The following is a 15,098-nucleotide window of genomic DNA, read 5'->3' as shown; positions in this document are numbered from 1 at the left end:
AAAGTGAAATCCAAGAAAAGCAACAAATATTTCCCATTGAAGTCATCAAGGCTTAGTTCTTTGAACTCTTCATTGATAACAGCTGTATGTTTAAAAATGTCTATTTAATAAATTCTTATGATGCTCCTTAAGTGCCAGACGCTGTTCTGCAAGTATAAATGGCCAAGAGAGCAGGCTAGGTGATAGCAGGACACAAATTCTGAAGAATTGATACCGAAGGAGATTTTTGAATTCTCAGTACCAAAAGCATTATGTTTAAGTACCTTCTTCCAGAAATAGCAGGCAGAAACACTGGCTCTGAGGAGAGACGTTCATATCAGGCAATTGAGGCCATCTTCTGTGTGTGACAACAGGTAGTTTTCTTTAAATGCTCGTATTTGTGTTCTCCTATGCCTAGTAGTTCTTTCAGTTCCCTCCCTTTTAAAAAAGCACCTTTGCCCACCAAACCCCTCCTCCCAAGGTCAGAAGGGAAAACATCATTCTCCTATCTCTATTTTTCATTCATTTGTTCAGCAAATAGTTATTGAGTTCCTATTATGTACCAGGTACTATTCTAGGCAATGATACCACAGTGAACAAGTCAGACTAATGAGGAAAGAAATAAACAAGTAGACATATAGATGATATGACTTCATGTAATGGAAGTGCTATGAATAATTGTTGGGAAAGAGGATGGCAAAGTGACTAAAATGGGAGTGCTGATAGGAGGGTCTCTGAGGGTACAGAGGATGAGAAGGAATGAGCCACATTAAAGATCTGAGAGAACATTCAGACAGAGGGAACAGTAAATGTCAAGGTGCTGGGGCTAAAATCAACTTGATGTAGTTGATAATATGGTTAGAGTACAGTGTGCAAGGGAGAAATGGTATGAAATGAGATCAGACAAATAGCCAAGAACCAGGTAATGTAGGGTCTCAAAGGCAATGGTAAGGAATATAGATCTTATTCTGCTCTAAACTCCGTACCATTGGAGGGAGCTAAGCTATAAAGTCATATCTGATTTATATTTTTAAAACATCACTCTGCTACCATGTAAAAAGACTATAGAAGAATAAGAATAGAAGCAGGAAGACCAGATTAGCAGTTGTTACAGTGGTACTAAACGTCCAAAAGTTCAAAAAGAAAAGATTCTCCATGCCGCTGCCCCCCACCCCCACCCATCTAGCCCAATAAATGCTCGTAGATACTTATTGAGTGAAGATGGTATTGATGGTTACTTAACTCCTGGCTGACTTGGTTTTCCAGTTGGTTTCAGCCAGAGAAAACTTCCTTCTCATTTTTACCAGAACCTTTTTTTGTTGTTTAATATCTGTCTTAGTGTCCACCAAACCTTGAACTTCTGTGACTTTCTGTCCACTAATTAAAGTCCTCTTTTTACTAGATAGTTTATTTCTGGTGAGGCACTAAACTGCATTTAATTTCTCAGTCATTTTGAAGTATAGTTTCTAGGGCAATAAAGTGTTTTAAGAATTATCCTACCTTTTGCACTGATTTGTGTAACAGGAAAAAGGAAGCTGGACTGGTCACAGTGTTTCATTAAAATACTAAATTTTCCTGCTATTGGTCAGAGACAATCCCAGAAAAGATGAGTAGAGAGGAAAAATTATCTTATTTATCTTTGTCTCCACCATTTGAATGACATAATTCAGGATAGAAGTAATCATTTTAGTAACTTTTTCTATGGGGTAGGTTAAATCTCTTGTCTTATATGTAATTAATATCTAGGTTATAGTTTTGAAGTCTCTAGTTGCTCAGTAATTGCCCTGAACCTTGATTGTAAAGTTAGGAAAGAAAAGAAGCAACATAAACATGAAAAGATTTAAGTTAATTTGAAAATAAATCAGGTAGAGAGAAAATGGGGAGTTGCTAATCGATGGACATAAAGTCTCAGTTATGAAAGATGAATAAGTTCTAGAGATCTGCTGTACAACATTATCCTATAATTAATGATACTATATTGTACACAATTTTGTTAAGAGAGTAGATCTCATGTTAAGTGTTCTTGCCACAAGAAAATAAAGTTTCAAAGACAAAATAACATAAAAATTTATGCTTTCTGCTTTTCGCAGTGTCCTGCCTCTCTTGTGCATTTGTATGCTACCATATAATAAATTTCACTGAAGTTGTATTTCTTCCTCAGGTGCAGTTGGTGAATAATCGATTTAAAGGAGTCAAGTATTTCCGCTTGAATACCCTAGCCTCTCTGGGTTATGTGGTTGTAGTGATAGACAACAGGGGATCCTGTCACCGAGGGCTTAAATTTGAAGGCGCCTTTAAATATAAAATGGTGTGTGAGCATACAAACATTTTTCTTTTAAAGACATTTACATTTTCTGGTGCATTGTTTGGTGTGAAATCCCAGAGAGAGAGTTGGGAGAAAGGGCTGTGAGAGTGTGTGTGTGTGTGTGTGTGTGTGTGTGCGCGCGCGCATGTGTGTTAGAGTTTGGGGGTGGGAGGTAAGATGCAACTTGATATTCACTAGACTAGCTCATGTCTACCTGTATATAACTTTGGGGAGCAAGATAGAACCACTTTTACATAGAAATACCCTCTCTTTCTGTTTTGTATGTCCAGTTTAGCCAGAAGGCAGCACCATTTAGTTTTCAGCATCCTGTACACTATTGAGAGGAATACTTGAGATTTGTTCTGTCCTCTGTGAAGAGAGAAACCAACCGGTTAGTGCCTTCCTTGTGACAAGCCTCTTTCTCTCTACAGGAAGCTTTAAATGCTACCTTTTAGAGATGCCCCATGTCCTTTCTGCTGCTTTGGGAAATGATGAGAATCCGATGTTCCTTTTCCACAGTAAGGCAGTTACTGTGTTTGCCAGTGTATTGGACATGCTGAGTAAGACATGGGGATTTTCTCCCACAGCCAGTTCTTTGACCTTATGTTGTATTCTCATGTAAGTTTTTTTGTTTTTATTTTTGTTTTTGGCTCAGTGAAGTGAAATTGTGTGCACTGGCAGGCCTAGTAATACAGACAGGGTGGTGGTGGTAGGAATTAGGACTTAATAGGACTTGAAAGAAACAGTATATTCAGTTCCTAGAGGAAACTGATGGGGAAATAGGAGGATAAGGCCTCAAGAGTGATTCCATCTGCTTTACTGCGTTAACTTTTAAAAAGGAGAGGTAAAATTAGTCAACCACTTAAGGGGACTAATTTTTTATCCTTGGGTATAGGAAGGCTTGTTACAAGGAAGATGCTGACCTCTTAGCAGACAACAGAACAAATGGAAATGGGAAGTACCCATATAGCAAGGAACAGTTTGGGTGGCAATAGGAAAGAACTTTATGACTAAGGGGTAACTAAACTCTAGGACAGGCTAGCAACAGAAGCTATCGGACCCTATCTAAGTAGAGTTAAATTTTTGGGGGGGCAACAGAATCTCAATTGATAATGAATTCTAATCTAAAGAAAACTACAGGTATTTTTAGTAAAAACATTTGTCACCTTTAAAAGCACTCTTATAATGAGTGTTTTATTCATCAGAATCAGTGAAATGTTCTTCCTTTTTTGACAGGGTCAAATAGAAATTGACGATCAGGTGGAAGGACTCCAATATCTAGCTTCTCGATATGATTTCATTGACTTAGAGCGTGTGGGCATCCATGGCTGGTCCTATGGAGGATACCTCTCTCTGATGGCATTAATGCAGAGGTCAGATATCTTCAGGGTATGTGAATTTCCTATTGTACTCCTTTTTGCAATAAGGATAGAATTTTCTCTAAATTGAGGATATGTGAAAATACTGATTTTCTGAAGGTTTATAGAATTGACAGTATTATGGAATGTTAGGGTTTGTGTGTTCAATAGCCATGTGAGATAATAGATATTTCTTGTCGACTTGTGATATCCATGTGAGATATATATTTACATATCTATATCTCTATATATCTGTATATATAACAAAACACATCAACTTGATGACCAGTTATTGGCTATTTATAGACATATGCAAAAGATTATGGGAGATAGTCATGATTAGTAAAACATACACACATACGTATTGGGTTGTAATTACTTGTTTAATTGTTGAACTACAAGCTCCAAAGGCAGAGACTTGTCTGCCGTGTAAATCACTATATCCTCAGCAGTCAGGTAGGTCCTAAGTAAATCTGTATTGAATGAATAAATTTTAAATATATAAATTATGGTAACAATTCTATAAACAACTTATTAGAAAAATATGCTAGAAGAAAAAATATAAAGATGCTAACAATTTTTACGGAAGTGGGAATGATGAGTAGTGTTTTTCTTTTTTTAATAGTTCAATAACATTTTATTTTACAGTGAAAAATATTTATTTTTAAGAATAAAAATGATAGGGCTTTTGTTCTTGTATGTATATTCAGATAATCTTTATTTATAATAACCACAAAATGAACTCTGAAAACTGCCATAATTTTCCCAGGCTTGCAGCTGTCGAGAAAGTAATTAGAATATTTAAATATAAAACTGTGTGTGGGAACCTTAAAATGAGGCAAATGTTTAGTGCTTAAATGTGTTTCATTCATTGTTTTAAATTCTGTACTACCAACAGAGGCTAAAAGAAAATGACTGGTTTTCCTATACAAAGCTGACGCTTCTCACACATTTTTTTCCCAGTAGCAGGAATGAGTTTACACTGAGGCATTCATATAGTCTAGTTCAGTCAACCCTTTTAACAAAGGGGCCCATGTTTATATTTCAACTAGCCCAGGTTATAAGCTTGGTATGTGGCATGCCTGTGGAACATGAAGCTAACTGACTCACAAAGTATCAAATTCTTGACCTTGGCACTCCACTTTGATTCTCTGAGTTGCCTAAGACCATGTATGCCCCAGTCCTGGGGCTAAAGCCTAAGGATAATTTTAGTCTGTAAATTTGCAGTTACAAATTCTGATTGCTAGCCCTTCTTTTCTGGACCACCCTTGACTGTCACTGTTGTCTTATGTAGGTTGCGATTGCTGGGGCCCCAGTCACTCTGTGGATCTTCTATGATACAGGCTACACAGAACGTTATATGGGTCACCCTGACCAGAATGAACAGGGCTATTACTTAGGATCTGTGGCCATGCAAGCAGAAAAGTTTCCCTCTGAGTAAGTTCAAGCTTTAAAATTAAGATTATAAATTTAAAATTGTGTTTTTAAAAATTGTCTTTAATAATCATGAAAACTACAAATACTGCAAAACCAAGTCTAATATTTTATAGACTACTAGAATAGCATGGCTGTTTCTCAAAGCTGAATTACCAGCCAGTTCATATAATTTGATCTTTTTACAAGTTGTATTTGAAGCAATTGCTTGTGCTGAAAGAAGTTTAAATATACAGCTGTTTCAAGGTGGAAAAATTCTATTTCTCGTTAAATACATTTTACAAATAATGTTTATGAATTTTCTTTTTCTAGGGACATGCAGTAATTATTGATGTGTGCTAATATCTTAATAGGAAATTGAGCACATGATCTTTTTATTTTTTTAAAATCTTTCATTATGTGTAGCAATGGTTAATATATTACAACTTTAATATTGAAAATGTTGCATCCTTATTCTAACATTACAGTATAAGGAAGTTAATACAGTTGACTGTGATTAGTTTAAAGGCATTATGTGGTTTTCCCAAATACTCTATTTTGCCTAATCCTCTGATATTTCCATTTCTCCAGACCAAATCGTTTACTGCTCTTACATGGGTTCTTGGATGAGAATGTTCATTTTGCACACACCAGTATATTACTGAGTTTTTTAGTGAGGGCTGGAAAGCCGTATGATTTACAGGTGAGTGCTACATTTGCTGATTAAATTAAGTAGTGATTAGGGATTGATTACTTTGAAATATAATAAACTATGGAGTATGGCTGAATTTTCAGCTATGGCCGCTCTGCTTAAGAGAACTAAAGTAGTCGACATAGTTAGTAGTGCCTCTAGTTGGACAAAAATTAAGATTCTGTTGAAGTCAGGCTGAAAACTGGCCTATCGGATTACATGACTTGTGTATCTGTATCTGCTTTCAGTTTGTAATCATGGAAAAGATGACAGGAGTCCATTCACTATCCTCCTTTGCTTTTCTTCTTCCCCATGGAAGGGTGAGGAAATGCTACCTGATTTCGTTGTTATAAGAGGATTTTTAGGACCTGATGACACCGTCTTTTAATTTTACTTTATATTGACATTGGAGGAGAAACCAGCAAGTTACCCACCTTCATTGCTCCATTACTCAAAAGGTTTTGAGAGAAACTGTTTGTCCTTTCTTACTCCTATCTACTCCTTATACAGCTTATGTGCTCATAAGAAATGAAAAATATTACTTTTTCCTTTTTTATGTTTCCGTTGACATTTATGTAGGTAAAGTATTAAATATTTGTCTTTAGCGGCAGTTTTCAAGCATTTTGGTCTCAGAACCCCCTTACGTACCAAAGACTTTTGTTTGTATGAGTTATGTCTATCAATATTTCTCATATAAGATATTAAAATTAAGAAAATTTTAAAATATTTATTTATTTTAAAAAAAACAATAATAAACTATTACATGTTAACACAAATGGGGGAGAAAAACTCTTCCAAAACAGCAACAAAAAATTACTGAGAAAAGTAGCTTTGTTTTATACATATTTTTATAAATCCCTTTAATGTCTGGCTTAGCAAGGAAGACACCTGGATTCTCATATCTACTTCCACATGCAGTCTGTGGTGAAATGTTGTTTTGGCTAAAGTATCTGAAGAAAATTTGGCCTCACAGAATATGTAGTTAAGAAATGGAAGTAATATTTTAGCCTTTTCAGATGACTGTGGATATTCTTCTTTGATACTGTACCAAAACTGGGCAAATGGTAGTTTTTTTAAAGGTTAGTTTTAGTGTAGAATCTGAAGCCAAATCTATAAGCTTGTCATACTCTGTTACATTAAAATCTGTTGGATCTTGTACTTCAAATGGATCTTTTACCCATGTGTTGGTCATCTGGAAAATATTGGTTTGCTATGTTATGCCAATCTTCAAAACGTTGACTCATTTCATTATACAGTATTTTAAAAATCACATATATTAATATTACCACTGATCTCATTAGAAGAATCTCTAAGTATTGGGAAGCTCATGAGCTGGTAGTGGTAGATGCAAGTTTTCCAAAATTCTAATTTTCACTTAAAATTAAGCTCAAAATTTATCATTGGCAACAAATACTGTCAATCTTCTTGAAGTGACCAGCTCACTTTGTTCATTTTTGAGAAAATATTTGCCAGATACCCAAGTCTGAATCACCATAGTTGTCAGTTATTCTTTGAAGTTAAAAATGGGGGCCGGCCCAGAGGTGTAGTGGTTAAGTTCCTGTGCTCCGCATCGGCGGCCCAGGGTTCGCAGGTTCAGATCCCGGGTGCTGACCTATATACTACTGCTTATCAAGCTATGCTGTGGTGGCGTCCCAAATAAAGTAGAGGAAGGTGGGCACGGATGTTAGCCCGGGGCCAATCTTGCTCAGCAAAAAGAGGAGGATTGGCAGCCGATGTTAGCTCAGGGCTAATCTTCCTCACCAAAAAAAAAAAAGAAAAAAGAAAGAAAGAAATGAAGTTCCACTTAAAAAGTGGCAGTTCAGCTTGCAACTCAGTTGCACACGTGCTTTCCTCGAGCCATCCTGTAGCCAAAGTCTTTGTGCATTCTTCCTGTTTCATCACCACAGAATATTAAAAAAGACATCTACTCAGGGGTTGCAATTTGATAAAAATTCTAATTTGTACGGCTACTTAAGTGAAATCGACATTTTTCTTTTTTACTGCAAGTGTGTGGTGGTGAAGAATACTGTGACTTCTGGTACAATTTAATGTCACTACCTTGTTCATACTAAGGCAGCAGCACTTCTACTCACCATTGCCTTTGCATTATCAGTGCAAATGCCAACACAGTGAATAAAGGCAAATAATGTCTTAGTATTGTTCTGAAAATAGTTTTGACTTTGTGTATCCCTTGCAAGGGTTTCCAAGGACCCCACAAGTCTGCAGACCACACTTGGAGAGCCCTTGGTCTACAGATAAATCCTTCTGTAAGCCTAGTGGTATGTAGGGAATTATAAAAAGAGGAGAGGGGCCTTTAGATAGGATATATGTGTGTAGTATCTTGGAGAGGCTGTCCTCCATATTATTAATCCTTTTGAAAATCTCTAGAAAGCTTTGGAAGGAGATGTATTATTAAATTCTTATTTTTTTTATTTTGATTTTTTGTTGTTGTTAAGATCTATCCTCAGGAGAGACACAGCATAAGAGTTCCTGAATCTGGAGAACATTACGAACTGCATCTTTTGCACTACCTTCAAGAAAACCTTGGATCGCGTATTGCTGCTCTGAAAGTGATGTAATTTTGACCTGTGTAGAACTCTGGTGTACACTGGCTGTTTAACCAAATGAGGAGGTTTAATCAATAGAGAACATAGAATTGATCATCACATTTTGGTACCTGCCGTATAACATCTACTTCTGAAAGTTTATTTGGTGCCATGCAGGCGTCTGCAGCTTGTGGGTAGTAATCTAATACCTTAATCATACACACAAAAAATTGAATGAAACATATTTTGGAGGGACCCAGCAATACCATGAGAATTACTGAAAGAAATAAGACGTAAGCACCATGTATCCCTACTACCTTATTTTCACTTTTAATAGCATTATAAACCTCATGGACTTAATTAGTGTATTTTTACAGTATACTATGGAGTTTGTTAAAATATGATGATATGAGATTGGTTTGGTTCAATTCCAGAATCTCTGACTAGTTACAGATTTGAGCACTTAAATGTAATTGACTAGCTTATGCTTCATTGCTTGGGGTGTATCCAGCATGTTATGAACTAATCACTATTAAACGTGTGACTTAACCAGTCATTAATGATTTTTCAAGGATAACTTAGTGGCCTCCTAAAGAAACTTATTTTGTTTCATTCAAGCTCTGACAAGTTTTTAGCCAATTTAAACTGTATCGAGTATAAATAGTTCTCTTTGATGATAAGACAGAGTGGGTTTTTCCTTTCGCCTAAAGGCGAGTAACCGTATATGTAGCATGGATTTAATTAGTCTTATAATATTGATAATTACAGGCAGAAAAATTTTAATCAAATGATTAGAGCTTAAATATTTGCAGGCAATTTCTTTTCCTTTAGGAAAAGAAAAAAGTACACATTCACTTGTATTCTTCAGAAAATTTAGTGGTGCCAGTTTCCATCAGGTACTTCCTTATTAAAAGTTCCAGAGTTTTAGGGCAGTGGAAGGGAATTGTGGTGGAGTGGGGGAGACCAGGGTGTGGAGAATGACAGGGAGAGGAGAAGGCAAGGGTCTGCTTAAGAACTAAGCAGAAGTATAATTTGACCAAAAATATTCATGAAAAAATTTGGAAAGTGAAATTTAAACTCCTAGAATGTTAGCTAAGGAGAGCAGAATTAAGAAATCACTCCCCTGCCAACACAGTTACAGACTAACATTATTCAGGAGAGGAAAAGTTCCTTAGAATTACTTTTATAATTCTAATTTTTGTTATGTTTAATTTTAGAAACCTTAAAAATTTATTCTTTATCCCTTTTAAATTATTTGAGCATAATTTAGTTATTGTGAGCTTAAACTAAAGAGGTTTCCAGACAACCTGTTTACCACAAACTGATCCCTGGCAAGCCATGGCTCTGTTTTTCAGTGTTCAAAGCTTATAAGCAATTCTTGAGTGGCCGTGACATTTTCCTGGTTTAGCCCTAGCACTTGACTAGTAAGGGAGCTCATAGGCTTTCAGGTGCTGATTGGGATCTGTCCTTGTAGAGTCTTGAGGTGCTAGATGGGTCACATTGGAGCCAGTGGCAGAGAAGGCACCCATGAGTTTGACTGTTTTTATCACAAGCCTCAGTGTTTGGAAGGTTGTTACCAGCACTTTTAATAAACGCTCCAAAAAACATTGCTCTTTTTCTTTCTCACCACTACACAGAGAGTAGATTTCTCCCATAGAGAGCACAGCCTCCATTAGTAAGAATGGTTACTGTGCGTCAAAGGTGGACTTTGTCACTGAGGGCCAGATGGGAAGTGAGGGAAATCCAGAAATGGCAGGGTGTCCTGGTGGTTCTGTCCTTGGGAAGGGAATTGGGTTTTGCTGTTTGTGTATTTATACTGTATAATAGGTACCACGCTTTTCCTTATTTTCTGTATATGTATTGATTTTCTTGTTGATGATATTTTCCCATGCTGAGATTTGTTTATATTTTTTTCAATGTTAAATTAAATTGATTTGGATAACTTTTCTTCCCCAAGAAAGTATTTTCCCCCGTGACTTACTATGTATCTGACTATTGAAGGTGGTTTTTGTTTGTGAACTAGTTGACCTCCAAGGATATATACTTATTATGCAAAGTAGAAATGGTATACAGTAGCTTTTAGACAGCTACTCATTTGAAACTTTTTACCCATTAAGGCTGTTTCTTCAAAATAGCATTGCTTATTTTACCAAAACAAACCTTAAAGAACCTCATGTACTCTTGAATTCACAGGTTTTTTCCTTTTGCATCTTGCCTTTTCCTTTCTTCCTATCACAAGGAATGCTTCTGTTATAATTCCCAGTCCCTTAAATGCCATTCTCCTTCTATAGGGGGAAAAAATACCTGACTGAATTCACTTGCAGAAAGACAGCTTGACTAAATTTGATTTTTAAAACTGGTGTGGAAAACATGATAGTCAATTCAAGCAATCAGTAGAAATCCCACTAAAACTGTTTGTACCCTACCTATGGGTAACAATTTAAAAGGCAAGAGTATATAAAAGTAGCAACAGTTTTGGTGAGAGCCAAAAAGCGCTAGGTTAAACATCAAACGGGGTTTTTGTGGGCTTGATAAATGGGTGCACTTGAGCCACCATCAACAGGTATAGTTGCTTGTGCGTTGTTGAGCAGCAGGATTCAAAATCTGAGATTCATCTGGGATGCTTACTAAAGAAATGCAGTCTTGAACCTCACTCTTAGAAATTTGGGTTCGGTTGATTTCGGTGGTAACCAGGAATTTGCATTTCTAAGAAGCTTTCCAGGTGATTCTAAAGCAAGTCATTTGTGGGCTACTTTAAGAAACTCTTCTATGGAGAATGGAGTTGGATTAAGAAAATAATAGGTGATTTTTACACTGGACTGATTTACAAGAACCTAAAACAATAGTCAAGACAGCTGCTCATCTCTAATAATTATTGGCCCCTTCTCACTCTAAAAGAAGCAGAAAGTATTGTTAACTGTGTATCCACTTTGTCTGGAGATTCATTTTGGAATGAAGGTTTTTCCCGCTACGCCATTCCTGGCTCATCTCCAAAGCCTCATGCAGAAGGATGAAGTCACAGTGCATGCATTACCTTTTAAAAGAATGAGATATAGATACTGACACTCACTTTTTTTTTTTACTAGTTTTATTCTTTACAGAAGGTGTATCCCACCTCTCTGTAACATCCTTCTCTCTTTAGGTGGAATGATTCCTGTAAGATCTCTTGTTATTATAGAATCATAAATTTTTCAAGCTATTATATCTTTGATATAATCTAATGTTCTCATTTGTTAGAGGAGGAACCTACATATAGAGAGAGGAGAAAATATACCCATGGCCACACAGCCAGTTAGTGTTCAGTTGGTACTAGACTCCATCCAGATGTCTTGACTCATGGTAGTTAAATGATATGTAGAAAAGGCAAATTTTTAAAGAAGTATTTATTAATATATTCCTATGAAACATTTTAAAGATAACATAAAATGGTTAATTTTTCCATTCTAAAGTAAATGCTAAGCATGCTTATTAATGAAGCAGTACTTCTAATTAGTATATGACATTCTCGAGTTAATTAAAATTGTTACACTAAATGTGTCTTCCTTGGTACAGTGGGGGATTTGGGGATTGGGATATAGAGTAGAGTGCTTGCTTAAGCCTGAGAGCCCAATTTATAGCTATTTGAAGTAAGAAAAGAGACATGGCCATATCTAAACTAAGATATGTAAGGTGAGTGTCCATTCCGAGCAGACATAAAGGAATAAGGTAACTTCCCTGATTCCCACCTTCCCAACCCCACCCAGCCTCACCTATCCATCTTGCAGCCTAAAATATGGAGACATGTTAGTGCAAGGTGCTGGCTCCTGCTTTTATTACTTTGTCAAGAGACAGCTGTAGGTAATCATTTCAGAAGTCCCTTACAGAGAGAGAAAAAGTAGTGTTTATTTGTATGTTTGTTTTTAAATAACCCAAATACAAATTTATGTTGTATTCAGCACAATTGGAGTTCAGGTCTTTAATTTTAGAACATAAAGTGCCTGCTGTTTTAAGCATTGACTTGTATAAAAAGAATTGCATGTCTCACTCCAGTAAGTTGATGGGTTTTCTCATTTTCAGCTACATGGCTTTTAATCATGTAAAGTGAAATATTAGTTTTGTTGCGTTTTATTACAGGTTCTTTGTTGCAATAAAGATGCTGCTAAAATTAGTTGATGTAAATATTCCTTTTTCCCCCAATCCCAATTTGTGCAATCTTGCCTTGATTAGTGGCAACTGTGGAGTGATTAATAAACATGAACAAGGTCATGTGCTTGCAGTGGAAAAGGGAGACTACAAGGTGATTACATGGGGTTTCTAGTGTAAACACTAACCAAAGACATGTCCAAACCCAAAGGGAGGTGTGCAGAGAACTGCTTTGTACCTGTAAGTGGTTCCCAACAACCAGCAGTTGGTACTGCAAGGGTAGTTTGGAGCTGGTGAATAGCATATCCTCCCTGAGCAGCTGGGAGTTTCTTGAGAATGCCACTTGGAGTGGGTAGTGGTTTCTGCACACTCCCCAGGAAATTTCAAAGGAGTCAGTGTACTACTTTTTTTCAGAGATTTCTTTGACAATTCTCTGATCTTTTGAAGTGTACTAGAGAAAGGGTAGGGGAAAAGCAGATGAACTCCTCTAAAATTAGTAAATTTGGGGGGCCAGCCTGGTGGCGTAGTGGTTAAGTTCCTGCTCTCTGCTTCAGCAGCCTGGGGTTCACAGGTTCGGATCCCAGGGGTGGACCTACACACGACTCATCAAACCATGCTGTGGCGGCATACCACATATAAAATAGAGGAGGATGGGCACGGATGTTAGCTCAGGGCCAATCTTCCTCACCAAAAAAGAAAAAAATGAGTAAATTTGGGTTTGTCTGATAATCCCTCCAGCATCTGAAATTAATCTGGAGTCTATAACCCTCTAAAGTTGTATGTAGAATATTGCATGAATGAGTGGAGGTGCATTCTGGGGAGAAGGGCTGTGGCTTTTTCAGATTCTCAAAGGGATAATCATCCAAAAAAAAAAAAGAACCACTGCTGTATTATGTATAAGGGTCTTAAACTTTTAATTTGTATACAAAAGTTATTAGAAATAAAGATGACAGGGTAATGCTATAGATCAGTGCTTCCTAACCTTTTCACTTCATGATACATAAAAAAAGACTTTTGTATAACACTGGATAAACAGAGGTACACTGGGTTAACCTGTTGAGGCAGCCAGAAGTAACCAGCCAGGCCCACCCAAGCTCTAAAGAGATTAATATCTCAGCATTTGTATAATACATTTATGGCACTCTGGTTGGGAAACTTATAGAGTAGCTTGATCTCTTTAATTCAGCCTCGATTTATTGCTAATCCAAAATCAGCTTTCAACCTGGCCGTAAGACTGTGCTGCAAAGTGCAGACCTCCCAGTGTCTCTAGGGCTCCAGTGCTCCAGAGTCATAGCAGAGCAAGTGCTATGGCCTTGAAGCCTTTGGGCTTCCTTTTGGCCTAACCTTACCCACTCAGTGGTTATGAGGAAACAATGATTGATCCCTTGGTGCTTTTGGGGGGAGCAGAGTTGAAACAGCTGCAGTATGAGAATCTCATAACCATAATTTGATTTGGGGCTTGGAGTGGTTTGGGGAATTACTAGGATTTAAATGATCATCAGCCTAGTTCTTCCTAGAGATCTGGTGCCCTGGCCCTGCCTCCCTGGAAGAGGTTGAGCTCCCATTGAAATGGATTAGATGGGATTCAGCTCTGACACAGGCAATGAGATTGAGATTGTGCTCCTTACTGAAAAGATACTCTAAATTAGCTCCCAAACTTGAGTTCTTGAAATAGAAGTTTGGGGGAACAATTAGCCAGGATAGTTGTCCTTAGCCGGTTCCAGGAATTCCGCGGCCCTCCCACCCCCCCAGCTCCTATCTTCACTGGAAAAGCACCCTGCAGAAGTGGCATAATTTAACATTCTACTCACAGGTGACAATTCTTTGCAGGAAGGTCCTCTGGCCAGGTAGGTTCTGGAAATCACACTGCTCTTGTATAAAAAGAACTCTCTGTGTTGGTTTGGGTTCTGAGTGCAAAGATGGTCACAGTTGCATCCCTAAGCATGCATGTGAATGCTACTCTTTGTAGTTCAGTTGGGTATTTAAGGATGTGTTGCCTCACCAGTTAATTGCTTTGCATTGTCTCACTTGTCCATTCTTCCTCATTCCTATTGCTGCTCCTGCCTCAGGCTAGGACCTGTGATGTCATGCTGGGTAACTGCAGCAGCTCTCTAACTAGCCTGAGTTGGAAGTGAAGATTAAGAATGCCAAGTGAGGGCCGGCCCTGTGGCTTGGTGGTTAAGTGCGTGCGCTGCAATGCTGGTGGCCCGGGTTCGGATCCTGGGTGCGCATCGAGGCACCACTTCTCCATCCATCCTGAGGCCGAGTCCCACATACAGCAACTAGAAGGATGTGGAGCTATGACATACAACTATCTACTGGGGCTTTGGGGGGAAAAATAAAATAAATAAAATCTTTAAAAAAAAGAATGCCAAGTGACTTCAAAGAAGCAGTTCTCAACTTTCATTCGGCAAATATTTAGTAACAACATGCGCCAGGTCTGTGTTAGGCCATGAGAAAACAAAAATGAAGAAGATACAGCCCTTGCCCTCAGCAGATTCTCAAGGCCAACTTCACCTCCCACCTCACTAGCACACCCAGCAGAACACTGCCACTCTCTTAAAGGCATGATGAATTCTCACTTTCCTGCTCCAGTCCCTAATCAAATCCAAGTTATGCCTAATATTCAAGGCCCTGTGTCACCCGACCTATCCTCACTTTCCTGCACCGAGGCTCTTCACTCA

General features: G+C 37.7%; 1 protein-coding gene across 8 annotated transcripts in view; it reads left to right on the top strand.

The window, feature by feature from the left end:
• The window catches only part of DPP8 (dipeptidyl peptidase 8), a 55,076-nt gene extending 42,637 nt beyond the window's left edge, over positions 1–12,439 (top strand). For 5 of the 8 annotated variants that reach the window (XM_087428534.1, XM_087428533.1, XM_087428532.1 and 2 more), the window contains 6 exons: positions 2,141–2,287; positions 3,521–3,673; positions 4,937–5,079; positions 5,647–5,758; positions 5,995–6,066; positions 8,203–12,439. In XM_087428534.1, the coding sequence (XP_087284660.1) occupies positions 2,141–2,287; positions 3,521–3,673; positions 4,937–5,079; positions 5,647–5,758; positions 5,995–6,066; positions 8,203–8,325 (750 nt within the window). In that variant the 3' untranslated portion in view covers positions 8,326–12,439. Of the gene's footprint in view, positions 1–2,140; positions 2,288–2,574; positions 2,666–2,715; positions 2,876–3,520; positions 3,674–4,936; positions 5,080–5,646; positions 5,759–5,994; positions 6,067–8,202 lie in introns of those variants that run through there. The other 3 variants (XM_087428536.1, XM_087428540.1, XM_087428538.1) reach the window with 3 other exon arrangements.
• Positions 12,440–15,098: the final 2,659 nt, after the last annotated feature.

Source organism: Ceratotherium simum, chromosome 3 (genome assembly GCF_057802395.1).
Source record: "Ceratotherium simum simum isolate JZ-2026a chromosome 3, ASM5780239v1, whole genome shotgun sequence".
Classification (NCBI taxonomy): Eukaryota; Metazoa; Chordata; class Mammalia; order Perissodactyla; family Rhinocerotidae; genus Ceratotherium; species Ceratotherium simum.
The sequence above is the reverse complement of the archived record's forward strand: the minus strand, read 5'-3'. Positions and strand labels throughout refer to the sequence as shown.